The 13,595-nt window shown below is 33.8% G+C and overlaps 1 protein-coding gene across 1 annotated transcript in view; it reads right to left on the bottom strand.

The window, feature by feature from the left end:
* Nucleotides 1-2,777: 2,777 nt before the first annotated feature.
* LOC117120540 overlaps nt 2,778-13,595 on the bottom strand; it is a 16,991-nt gene continuing 6,173 nt past the window's right edge. Inside the window, exons 5-19 of the mRNA XM_033265558.1 lie at nt 13,207-13,333; nt 11,976-12,091; nt 11,352-11,538; nt 10,799-10,888; nt 10,276-10,421; nt 9,726-9,872; nt 8,981-9,197; nt 8,210-8,385; nt 7,065-7,151; nt 6,059-6,289; nt 5,559-5,677; nt 5,063-5,197; nt 4,120-4,228; nt 3,615-3,735; nt 2,778-3,186 (exon numbers count right to left, since the gene is read on the bottom strand). Coding sequence (XP_033121449.1) covers nt 2,954-3,186; nt 3,615-3,735; nt 4,120-4,228; nt 5,063-5,197; nt 5,559-5,677; nt 6,059-6,289; nt 7,065-7,151; nt 8,210-8,385; nt 8,981-9,197; nt 9,726-9,872; nt 10,276-10,421; nt 10,799-10,888; nt 11,352-11,538; nt 11,976-12,091; nt 13,207-13,333 — 2,241 coding nt within the window. The 3' untranslated portion in view covers nt 2,778-2,953. The remainder of the gene's footprint in view (nt 3,187-3,614; nt 3,736-4,119; nt 4,229-5,062; nt 5,198-5,558; nt 5,678-6,058; nt 6,290-7,064; nt 7,152-8,209; nt 8,386-8,980; nt 9,198-9,725; nt 9,873-10,275; nt 10,422-10,798; nt 10,889-11,351; nt 11,539-11,975; nt 12,092-13,206; nt 13,334-13,595) is intronic.

The raw sequence follows: 13,595 nt of genomic DNA, 5'->3' as shown, positions 1-13,595 counted from the left end.
CTAAATTGGTCTAAATTATGCCAAAAAGCATAATTATGCCAAATTAAAAAAGCATAATTATGCTAGGTCTATATCACTATGTTGTTGGCACAGTGACACAGCAGACCTGGATAGACACGATATGTGACTGTCCATTATTATTACTACGCGTGTGATATAATTGACTGGATTGTATTGCGGAGATGATTGTAAATATTGAAAATGATAGTGATACAAAATAATAACAACATAAATATTGAGAAAGACATAGTCGCTCATATCTGCGAGAAAACACTAAAAGACGCATGAATATCTGGAGCTACTTTGTTTACGCCTATACATCCTTCTGAAATGACACTGTGAAAAAGTGCCGGCCGGGACTAATTTAAATCAGTTTTTTCTATTAATTATTAATAAATGACGCGACTTTGGAAAACACCACATAGTCTATTACCTGCCAAGAACCAATCAGAATAAACATTTGAGTGAAAATTTGGTTGAAATCGGTTCAGTAACAAAAGAGAAAATCCCAGACATACAATCCCCAATTTGCCTTTTATATATATATATATAGATAGATGGATAGATGTATCATGAAACCTATAAACCACACAACGAGACAATCTCGTGGACACAGATATAATTTGTTTTTAATTGTTCAAACCTTTACATTGTATGTGTTGGAAGTGTACAGCATTCTCCGCCGTATTTTCAAAAGTAATCTTTGCTGGTTTTTAGTAGTAGTACTAAATATCGCCAGGGGTGGCGCCAGCGGGGGAGGGTAGGTCCCCGTCGGGGAGAGCTCTCCCCCTCCTCCCAGTCGGAGAGAGTTTCCCCCTCCTTGTCCGGGAGAAAAAACAATTCGTCGTGGAAAAAAAAATTATTATATGTATTTTCTACGTATTAGTAGACTCTAAAATCGATAATAAGCCTTTGAAACCCATTGTCAAAATTGTCAGGGGGCTTCGCCCCCTAGCCCACTTTCGAAATATTAGCAAAGCTCGACTACGCCCACTTTTATGTCGTCGGGGAGATCTTCCCCTCGTCGGGGAAATCTTCACACTCGTCGGGGCATGTTCCCCCTCCCCCGTCGGGTAAATCATGGCGCCACCCCTGATCGCCAGTACAGTATGTAATACCTGTATTTTATGTGTCCTTAAAAGATCTTACAGGATTTGTAACGTCATAAACAAATTTGGTGGAAAATTGATATTTTTTTCAATATAGAGGCATATGTGTTTTTTAAAACATTGTGTTGATTCTGTTTGTTCAATGGTACCGTATATATGTGATTTCAAGAAGACTAGAAACCACAGGGAGTAGAGGACCAGTTGAAGTGAATTTTTATCAGTAATTCGGAATTAGTCACTTTACAGTAGGCATAGAGTTGCTGGGGTGGGTGGGTGTGTGTTTGTGCTTTTTTTTTTTTTTTTATCTGAGAACGAATTAGATACTTGATGATCAATTAATGTTTGGTTTTGAATACTGAAACAAGTTCACATTGGATACCAATCTCTCATGATCTCTATTATTATTATTATTATTATTATTATTGCAATGCATCAACGGCTGGCATTGGTCCACCCAGGTGCAATAATGTGAAAAACTAGTTTCGCTATGTTGTGCAATAAAGACGCAAAACATAAAAATAAAGGTAAACTATATAACAATATTTGAAATCAATATCACCTTAAACGTATTGCTTTACTAATACTCCAATGTTCAAAATTATATTTACAAAATACATACTTCCATAAATATTATTATATCCTCTTTTATATCAAGGTAATATTCATTGCACTACAAGAATCAAGGTTCTGTTATTAAGTCCTGTCCAGACTATCAAATAGTATTTACCAACATGGTTGGACATGCCTAAATATGGTCATGATGACATCACATCATGACCATATATAGGCACATCATGACTATATATGGGCATACATTAGTTTTTTTGTCAAAAATAATTTGATAATCTGGACAGAGCTCTAGAAAGATATAAATTGTTAACTTAAATTTAGTTAGAAAGTGGTCGAGATGGATCCTATCCATCCTACGTTATTACCCCCTTCCTTACCCACTTGACGTCATTACCCCCATTCCGTCACCTATCTACCATATCTTTGCCCACCCAACATAGTTACCCATAACCTTTTTTAGCACCTTACTTCATTATTCCAGTCTTTGTGCTGCATCTATGCTCACCAAATATTATATCCACTTAACACGCAAACTTGTGTGCACATAGATTCTGTAGGCCTACATTAACCATTGGTGAATATCTTATTGATGAAAGCTAAGCTTTACATGGCCAGATATGGCACGGTCATTCCAAGGCAAAACAACGTAACTTAAAAATATAAAAGCAGTTATACGTTGTTTTGCCATAGGACGGCTGCGCATCTAAGACCATAACGTTAATTTAATTACAAATCTTCTTTTTTTGTTAAAATACAAAAATGATCATGTGATGTATCTCACTTAGGTAAATACTATATAAAATAAAATACAAAATAAAAAAGAAAATTTATTTTTTCGACTGTTAGCAAAATCTCCTCTTGTAAAAAATGAAATTTTAAACTTTTTTTTCAATACTGTACATCACTTTATCAAATTCTACTTGTCATTTAGCTACATGTTTGGGAAAACCTACTGTGTAATTAAATCAGTGCAAAAACTGGTACGCTATGAACATTTTTCTTTACTTATTCAAAATATTAGTTACTGATTCATGATTTATTATTATTTTCATCTTTTCGCATTTTAAACATTATCATTATTTCTATTTGGTTGTCTTTTTCATCATTATATATTTTATTCATGTGTTATCTGTTTATTTGATTGATTGATTGATGGACAAATTTAAAATGTTAAGTTTAAAGTTCATGTTGCTCAAAATAATTCAAATACGAACATGATTTAAACAGATCACTTTCAATCTGTCCCTGAAGGATGTTTTTTGAAATTCAGCTTTTCAAAAGTGCTCAGTATTTACCATCATCACATCTGGATTATCAAGAAAATCTCTTGCAAATGCTTTAATTTCTTTTTCTGTAATGATCCTGCCATCTTGTTTAGACTGTAGCTGAAATTGGGTAGAATGTGGATAGAAGGCTGCCCTCTGGTGGTTGTTGCCATGCACAATACATAGTCGAGGATAGACATGAAGTGAAGGGACTAGATCTTCATTTATTACATTTGCATGTTCTGTTTAAGAAAAAAAAACAAACTAATTTTAAACTATTTGTTAAATTATTGAAAAATTAATGAAAAAAAAAAATCAATGGGTCACAGATGTGAAAAACTTGAGTACTATATAGGTCTAAATTTATCAATAAATTATTGTTGTTGTTTCTTAATAAAAAAAAAAAACAATTAATATTCTACTCCCTAACAGTTAATGAAGTGTGGCTAGTCTAAGCATCAAACCATATTTTATTATTTTCATTATTTCCAATTTCAATTTTTGGTCCCAGCTCTCAAATATGATATGTTCCCATGTGCTATGTCCAGATTTTGGGTAACACATCACAAATTGTCTTACAACTGGATTACTTTACAGTCCAAAAAGATGTACAGATTTACGACCAATGTTAGCACTTTTATAAAATATTTTATAAACCAGTAGAACTTACCAAAAACCTGTCTGTGGTAACCATGTGGCACAAACCTTGTTGCCCATTGTGGGAATTCTTCAACTGCTAGAGTTGTAATCACCATTTTGTTGTAAAATGTGTATGCAGTTTCTGTCAAGGCCTGCAACAGTCAAAAAAAAGAAACACAACACAGTGTGAAAGCTATACAATAGTATGGAATAAATAAACCAATATGAGGCTACACAACAGTATGGAATAAAAAAAATCATATAGGATAGGTTAGATGAGTTACCAGTATCATTAGAGCATCTGTGTGAGTACTGTTCCTGCCAGGAATGGTGCAGTGATACGTTGTTTTTTTATCTAATTTGATGCTTTGGTAAATTTTTACTGGTTAGTGTTAGGACAGTTTATTGTTTAGTTTTCAAATTTTCTTTTTGTTTAAAGCAGTTTTTAATTGTGTAAGGCACTTTAAGTTCATCCCTAAATGTTTTGCCAGGTGGCTTTCCAAATAGTGATGATGAATTCATGAAACAATTATTACCTTCAAAAACATAGAATCTGATGTAATATTTTCTCTGTGTACTAAAGCAATGAGTACAGGATGACCAGATGAGAAAACACTGCCCTCGTTGTCATGATCAACTGCAAACCTATTTGAAGAGACAAAACAAAATACATGTAACTCAATAGAAAGCTTCAACTCTATTATACTTGACTGTATCTTAAATAGTACACAGTGCACACAACCTCTCCTAACAGACTGAGAAGAGTGTACATCCAGTTGGATTTAGGGATGACATAAAATACAGGTTATCTGATCTAGATCACATTCAGTGCCATTTGCATAAGAGATCTGACCAGGCATATTTAGTGGCGGATCTAGGATTTAGCAGGGGGGGGGGGGTGGATAATGGGAGTTGAGAAGCCAAAAGCGGAGAGAGAGGGGGTTTGGGAGGGGAACCCCTCACATTTGACATTTTTTTTGGAATTAGTAGACTGCTAACTGCTAGACGATCTTATGTCGCATCTGAAAAGAAGTGAGCTTAAAATAGAAAGTGTATGTTTTACCAGAGTGCACAAGAAGCACACAAACAAGATGAGTGACCATTATTTTATTTTTTCACGGTAAACAAAGGGGGTGGCTAGCCACACTATTCAACCCCTCACCACCCAGATCCACCACAGATATCCTTACATTTTCAATTGGTTGATTATAAAGAAAAAATAACAACATAACAAATTTCCTTTTTGAACAAAACAGTTTTTTCAGTTGCCCATATGTGACTCAGTTGTATATATGGTGCCACATTATGGGTATGTTGATTTCATATCACACCCATATATGGGCAAATCGCAGGTATTTATCATATGACACTTTATAGTGTGGATGTATTACGGTGCATTATATAATACTACATTAATTTCCATTAAACTGACAAGTTACTTGCTCAGCTGTCTGATGCAAACGAAGTAGAAAAAATTACCCGGTGGATGTATGGAACGAATCCATTGTTAAATGAGTGACCGGCAGACGACTGTGATCACGAATAAATAATGAGATCACTTCAGTACACTGGCTATGATCATCCTCACAGCGTTGGTTACTACGAATATTATACCTACGAGGAAGATAAACACTTGCATGATATTTTATAATACAAGTTTAAAATTTGAAACAATATAATTGAATCAATGAAAGCCACAGTTGAAGTAAATATAAGGAGAATTAAAAGATAATTATATAAACAATGTGTACATCAACTATATACTCTACCAATAAATTTATTTATCTCTATTTAAGACCAACAGAAGTCATCTTTTATCATTCTCATGATGACGGTCAGAGCAATTTCACTGAACCAGTGGTTTTACCTCAAAAACTATATTACTACACATGGTGCACCGCAGGTTTTATGATTGTCATTTATTTATGTTGTTATTAGATTTTCTTAATTGATAAAATTTATCCTCATTCAGTACCTGTGTGGGGTGTGAAATTTATGAAGTTTCTGTGTAGCATCGTCTTGTAAGGTCAGATATAGCGCTGTGTTAGCACGCATTATAAGTGCTTCTACGCCATCTTTTCGCTGCATGATGATCTAAAAATAACAGTGAAGTACTCAATAAAATCAAAATGTAGATACTAATCATAAGAAAGGTGTTATAGTTTATAATTTTTTTTCTATGAAAGTAACACATTATGCATGATGAAATCAACCAGGGACCAAGGACCTGTGCTAAGTAAATACCACAATTATTAATACCATAATCATTATAATTATTATTATGAAATATAATCTTGCATATGTGTACCAACTACCAAATCATACCCGTTTTATTTGCTGTATGATTAGTGAAATTGATATTAGTAAAATCTTTTAATATTAGAAAACATAAATTTTAATTAGAAAATATAGATTTCTATAAAAAAAAAATTATTTAAAAAAGTTATGAAAAGAAAAATTAGAAAAATCCAAAACCTGAGACACAACAAGGTCTTCTTCCTCTTCCTCTGACTTCAAATCACGGGCTGGAATATTCTTACTAATGGCACCGTAACACTTAGCAACACCAAAGAGATGTTCACAGGCTACAGCAAGGCACTTGTATGGGAACCAATCAGTGTGACCAGAAGCTGACCTTAGGTATTGGTGGGAAAGACGACGAGGTAACAGGGTTGCGATAACCCGCACTTCTTCATCTTCTTCTTCCTGTAAAGAATTCATTCAAGCATCAGATAGAATTATATGTCCCCCCCCCCCCATGCATTGGAACTATGATGCTCATAGCCAAGTCCATGAGGTTAGAGAGCAAAATTATGTGCAGGAATTTAACCTATGAACTTAGGATTAGAAGCGGAGCAATTTAACCATCAAGCCACAAGCTCTACATCACAACCACATGAAAAACATGATAATAAATAATGTAAATGTGGCGCAGGCAAGCCAAACCAGTTGCTCATTGCAAATCCTGTTTCAGAGACAATGGCCAAAACATGCTGGAATGTCAAAATTGTTAAAATCTCTTGAATAACCTGTATATGTCTATGTACCATGCTATGCTGTTATTTTCCTAATTTTCAAGGTTAAAACAGCAATTTTTAATGATTTGGTGATGGTTGCTGCATGCAAATCATAAATTTTAAAAACTGATCTCTCAAATTTTGTTCTTTACACAGCTGTATGTTTAAACTCCTATAACTTCAATGATAATGAAATGTCAGATTTAAAAGATTCTTTTACCATTTCATAGCTCTCATCTTACAGTTTAACCCTGCATTAATAACTGAAAATCAATTTTTGCGACGAGTGGTTTGGCTTGTCTTTGCTACAAATACAGATCTCCTTCCACTTGTAGAGCACTTCTTTATAAGACTTTTCCATGGTCTTTAGCAGCTTCTAGCCACAGAAAAGTGTTCTGAACTAGCAGTGGTCTTCTATTGGAGGGGGTCATTTATTTGAATGTGGTTCAAACCATCTTACGCACTAGTTTTGATTCTTCTAGCTTCATCCAGTCAGATAATTTTGCTACAGGTATGGAGACATGTGAAAACCAATCCATAATCTGTTTTTCCTGTAGTGTGAACAAATAAAATTGAAAATTAATCAATTTTGATTTATTTTACAGTATAAATTTAATAAACGAAAATGGGCACTAGCCTATTAAAGATACAAAGCAGCATACACTAAATGACAAAATAATTGCTGTGGTGCTTATAAAATTTTCTGAGACTTCACGGCCGTCCCAAGGCCAAACAACGTTACTGACATTTTTTTGTCGATTTTCAGATATCAATTGGAAATACTCTGTATATTAAGCACTTCTGAATTACATGTGAAAATTTCAGGTCTCAACAATGAGTTGTTTCGGAGATTGCACCACCTATCTTTAAGCACAAAACTTAAGATCTAGTGATTTTTCCATGGTAAAACAACATAACTGCAAGATTTAACGCTGCAAAACAACGTATCTATGTTGAAGATACATTGTTTTGCCTCAAAATGGTATTGAAAATCTTTGTTGAGGTGATGAAGTTTGGCACAGCAAAATCAACTGGTTGATGGTGTTTTCATATCAATAATCTTGACAACGAAGTATGCACATGCTAGATAATACATGATTGCCACAGACGTGATCAATTAAAAAAAATACTGCGTCTGAAATGTTTCCGAATTAAAACAATGTACTGTATCTGTGAATATCGTTATTAACTTTGCAATAAACCAAAAATTAAAATTTTACATTATAATCATAATGTCTATAGATATATAGTCCTGCAAAACTTTCAGAAGGTTTCAGAGGGTACTACAATTTGTTGCCAAGTTGCAAACATGCCAACTTTAATTATTTTTCTCGAAAAGTGAAAATTTAAAGTTACGTTGTTTTCCTGCAGGCAAAAATAATTTTGCCCTCTATACAAATTAATTAAGAACCAGGGCCCTAATAAACTGGTCTCAATAGGGACTTTGACATTCTAAAATTATATTTAGCCAAAGAAGAACTTAATGAGATTTTTTCATATCTTTACAACCAAGCTAGTGCTGCACTCTATTAACATACTATGGAGACGATTATCATTTATACCTTGATATAAATTAATACTTTTTAATATATTCTCTGTAATGGCTTACCTCTATGTAGCCATGGTAATCTATTCTGACCAAGTTTTTCTTATTCGACATACAGTTTTCGACGCCATGCTCCTTGACTGAACGAAAAGCTGAGACTGTTGGAAAGCCACGGATATTAAGACGTTCACACATCTCGGTATCGCTACTACAATTCATAATGTACACAGAGGCACCTTCTGCAATAGGAATTTAAAAATTTATTTTTATTTATTGTCATCAACAACATCATATTAATCCTAAATGGTAATATTATACAATTTTCTGTAAGATTATAACAATTATCTCATAATATACAATTGACAAAAAAAATTACTTCTAACACAAAACATATGCATGAAAAATTAAATCTGAATAAAAAAAAAACACATAAATTATTGTAATTAAAAATTTAACATGATATTAACTTTATGAAGTGGAGCTGCACCTTTGGTGGTTAAAAAGGTTGCCTTCTAATCCCAGGGTCCTGGGTTCAAATCCTGAGATGACCTATGAACAGACTTGCAGAGAAACCTGTTTGTTTTCTAGCTTAGTTCACTGTTTCTGATGTGTTTAAATTGTTTCTGGTTTTGTCTGTAATTTGTTGTGCTTTGCTTTGTTGTGATGTTAAAGTGGTACGTAAATAATGCTCAATAAAAAGAAATTTAAAAAAACTCTGTAATAGACCTAGTTTATAGACAATCACTTCCACCCTTGATGAAGTCACTCACTGAGAATGATAATAAAAAAATGTATTTATATATTAAATATGTGACAGTTATGGTGTACTCTAACCTATAAAAGCAGCTGTTTTTTGGATCTTCTCAAAGACTGTGAGTTTGCGGGCACAGTTACTGCACTTGTCTCTTATAAAAACAACAACCGAGACCTTCACAAATACTCTCTGCTGATTGGTCAATGGCAAAGGACCAGGTGATGATTCTGATTTTTCTATTAGAGAGTGCCAATTACTCTTGCTAATCTGGATTAGAGTTCTAATTCGCTTTACTTTCTGTAGTCAAAAAAAGAAAACAATTCAAATTGATTTTATATTTCCTTTTCATAAATTTATAGCACTTTTGATAAGTTAACGGTCAAAGACACAATTGTTGACTTCTCTAGCAAAGCACTTCAGCATAGCAAAAACATATTGAAAACTAATAATACCATAGTTCTGTGGGTAGAATCTCACTTGTTCCCCACCCAATGAACATAAATTTTGGTCAATATTTTAATATAGAGATGGACAAATTGTTAACACCCTCGAAAGTCAGCAGAGCTAACCATTCACTGGTTATGCCCTGTGCTTTGCCAGTGAAATGATATATTGGATGCAAAGTAGAGGGTAGGCTTGGGTATATGTATTTCCTCTAAATAAAAACAATGAGGTAGTGGAAGGCAAGCCAACAAGAAATAAAAGTAAAATTAAAGAAATACTAGGCAATTTTAGCAGAATACTTTGAAATCTTTGGCAGATACTAAGCTATCACTTCAATTTTTATTATTATTTGTAAAAAAATTACTGTATTAAATAAACTACCTTCATTTTTGGTTTAACATCGCTATGGTTCTTTTTCATCTTATCTTCACTTGGTTTTGGCTTAGATGTGAACTTTGGTGCTGTTGTTTGACCTGAGGTTGTGTTAATATGGCTAGAACACATTTCTCCAGTCTGCAAAACTCCAAACTGAAAAGTAAAACAAAATTCTACTGTTGCTCCAATTCAATGAATGCCCACCTCATTCTAATCATAATTGCTAATATGATAAAATTGAAATAAATTACATCAAATAACCTAAATATTAAGTAAGTTATATCCTCCATGGCTTACATAACACGGAGGTTTTCGATAAGACCTAGGATGCAATTACATCACATACAGTCATCTGTGTATGCACAGTTCTAGTTGATGTACTAGAATGTGATTTTGGCCTTATCTATGCAGAAAACACAGGACGGTCACAGACAACTGAATTCATCCTAGCATCATGTTCTCGTCACAATATAATGCTCCCTCATTAAAATGAATTTGTTATGTTATGATTTTGTCACTTAATAAACAATAGATACAAATAAAAACAGTCAATTACCATAACATCAGAGTTTTCTGAGAGAACAGAAACTTCCAACTCATTGCCTGATGTATCTAGTAGTGGTAACCCCTGCATTTTGATAAATTTAGCTAGGTTCCAAGGTGTTGGAAAACTCGACTGTAGCACTGCTTGGCGAACAGCTCCTAGAGTTAGAGTTAAAGTATTAATTTTTATAATGGACTACCAACTTCAAAGAATCCTTTTTAAATAGTACTTGTAGTTTAACTAAGTGCTACCGTTGTTAAGAGGTGGGAAATAACAGCCTCTATGTGGTCCTTCTTGTTTTCACTTATGTCATGAAATTGATGTATTAGCGCCACTGAATCTGGGATAAACATTGGCAACTAGTGGAATCCTTCCAAGTACCTTCTGGAATGCATAGCCTCTTAGCACTAGCAATGTAAATATATGTTGTTGCATGTCACTATGAAAAAGGATATTATTGTAAAGTGCATTTGATAAACATTTCATACACACTAGAAATTGTGATTAGGGTATCGATACAAAACACTAAACGTACCTTTGGTTTCATCCTGATTTTCTGCCAACCAGAATAAAATTGTGAAGGGTACAGATTTTGCATAACTGGCATCAACCCACCGATGAACAACTGGAATACACAGAAAACATTTAAATCAATATTTATAAACATATAAAAATTATTTTACTTTACTACAAATTATACTACTTTACACCTTTAAATTATAGTTCTATATATCAATTTCACGGTGTATTGATCTGAAAGTCACTCAAGGAAAATGGTTTATGTTTGCATCCTCTCGCGTCAACCTGAGACTTTACCGTAGCATCACCATCTCTTCTACAGAAACTATGCCTTCCCCTGCTCGTACTTGTGGCTTACTCAATCAAATTTTTTGGCACACCACTTCACCCGTCTCTATCTGCTTCATGAATTTCTTGCCGGCTTTCGATTGTAGTAGCTCACACAAAAGTTCCCTGAAATCTGTTTGTAGCCTACTTTTGAGTAGGCAGGTTGTGCATGGACAGCAGATGTGTGGAAGTGTTTGTGAAGAGGTTGGGTGTGTTGTTTTTAATCAAGCAATTATTACTACCTTCAGCATCTGTGAGAAGATCCACCAGGCCAAATCTTAAATTAACATTAAGATTTGTTAACGTCTTTTGTGATCGATTGAAAACATCTAAGTAATGACTGTTGTCAACTCCCCAGGGAGCATGGAAACAAACTAGAATAGCTTGATAGCTCTTCACTCCTTCTATCACCTCCCCTCTGAAATTTTTCTATGGAAGCAATATAGTATTCTTTTAAATCATGTTCTTCTAAAAATACACACAAAATGTAAAAGCTGTTGAGTATTTTTCTTATAAAGATAAAATTGAACATATAAAAAATAAATAAATAATTAAAATAAAATTTATTAATTAATTAATGTAAAAGCTGATGAGTATTTTCATATAAAGATAAAACTGAACATAATAAAAATAAATAAATAAATAATTAAAATAAAATAAATTAATTAAAAAAAAGTATTAATGCAGAGAAAAAGGCTACATGTACACACTGCAGGTGACAATGGCACCGTGAGCAGCTACCAAGAGATGGATACATGCACCTAATAAGATGAAATTATTCTTATTATTATTATCATTATTATTATTATTTTTCTTTATTACTGTACAACCGCTGTAGTGCTAAATGCTCACACATGTTTTCATACCACATTCAGGGCAATGCTAGTTGATGTCTGTGACAACAAGAATGCTTCTAAATTTTCCTGTGTTACTTGAGAGTTAGTGAATCTTGCCAAGGTTTTGGTAGATCCTTTTGTCCAATCTGCAAAATGAAATGGTTTTAATAACTGACTGTACTTTTTATTCTACGCATAATTCCAAGTTGCATTTTTCTACAGTACTTTATATCCAATATAAACTAAACCACAGCCTTTATCTTGGTCACTATTAATACAACCTTAAACTTTAGTTAAGTTAGATCCGGAACCGCAAACACAGGCTTGAACCACCTTGGCCACTAAGAAAAATTACCAATGGTTGCCTCTAATCAAAATTATTCTTTACAAGCTCACTTTTACCACAAAAAGTAGCCACATCTCTTCATAAATAAAAGCACAATTATTAATGTTTTGTCAACTACAATTTTGTCTATCTCAACACAAAGTTGCAACTTATAAGTTACCTTCACCACAGAAGACAACCAGCATGGATGATTCCTATACCAGTGGTGGATCCAGGGGGAGGGGTTTTCAATGGGTTCGTAAGAACTCCCCCTTGTGATGAAACGTGAAAAAAACCAAGGGAGGCACCTACTTTTATATCCAAAGTCTGAGAATGCCATTTCCATCCATCTAGAGGTGCCACAATCATATTTTTTTTTACCCCAGCCCGAAACTATGGTGGTAGAACCTCCATTTGTGGGCCCCTTCTATTTTGAATTCCTGCATGACTGACCTGCCAGTGTACAGTACTGCATGGATCCTGGCCTACAAAAGGCATGTTAAAACTACCTAGGACTAGGTAGGCAGATCAGACAGTCTAACCTTAGCCTAATTACCCTTCAATTAAATAAAATTAAAAACACTATTTTGGTTTGACCATTGTTTATTATAACCAGGGACAAAATTCCAAGGTCTCTTTAATGGGATCTTTGAAATAAAATAATATATTGTCTATTTTTTTCTCTATATGTACACACTTAGGCCTAAGAGACAAAATCACTTGACCTTTTCGAAGAGGAGAAAACCTTGAATTTTGAAGAAGTTAAAAGTCATTAACAGACCCCCTCAGAAGTCGGGGAAAGCTCATTTCCGACCATCTAGGAATCAAAATTTTTCCCTCCCTTTCTTTTCGGTATTTTTGGGAAAAATTTGAACCCCATTGCTTCAAATCCTGGATTTGCCCCTGTATACTACAATTCATCTTTTTATAGCTTACCTTCTCCACCAAGTGCAACCACTGTTGGGTCCTGCTCAACATTAAACCGCCGTTTTAGACCGTCTTCTTCTACTGAGCCAGGATGCGCCATCAGAAAATTAACTGACGGCTTAAATCTGTCAGACAACTTTAAGAAGGAAAACAATTTGAAAAATTACTATTTATCTAATTTTTTAATCCATACTAAGGAAAGACCAAAGTGATTTTCTTTACTATAAACATTTTACATCAACTCAAAATAATCTGATAAAGCACTAAGAACAATGTATCTATAAAATTGTAATAATCATATTTTTGAGATTCTTTAGTGTTAGTAGTATTATTATTAGTTAATTTTAGATAGGCTTATATAATTTTTTTTTCTTTACTATTCATGCATAGAACTAGAC

The sequence above is a fragment of the Anneissia japonica genome, unplaced genomic scaffold (assembly GCF_011630105.1).
Source record: "Anneissia japonica isolate Jap-2015-1 unplaced genomic scaffold, ASM1163010v1 scaffold287917_len653891_cov171, whole genome shotgun sequence".
NCBI lineage: Eukaryota > Metazoa > Echinodermata > Crinoidea > Comatulida > Comatulidae > Anneissia > Anneissia japonica.
This window is presented reverse-complemented; position numbering and strand designations above follow the sequence as displayed.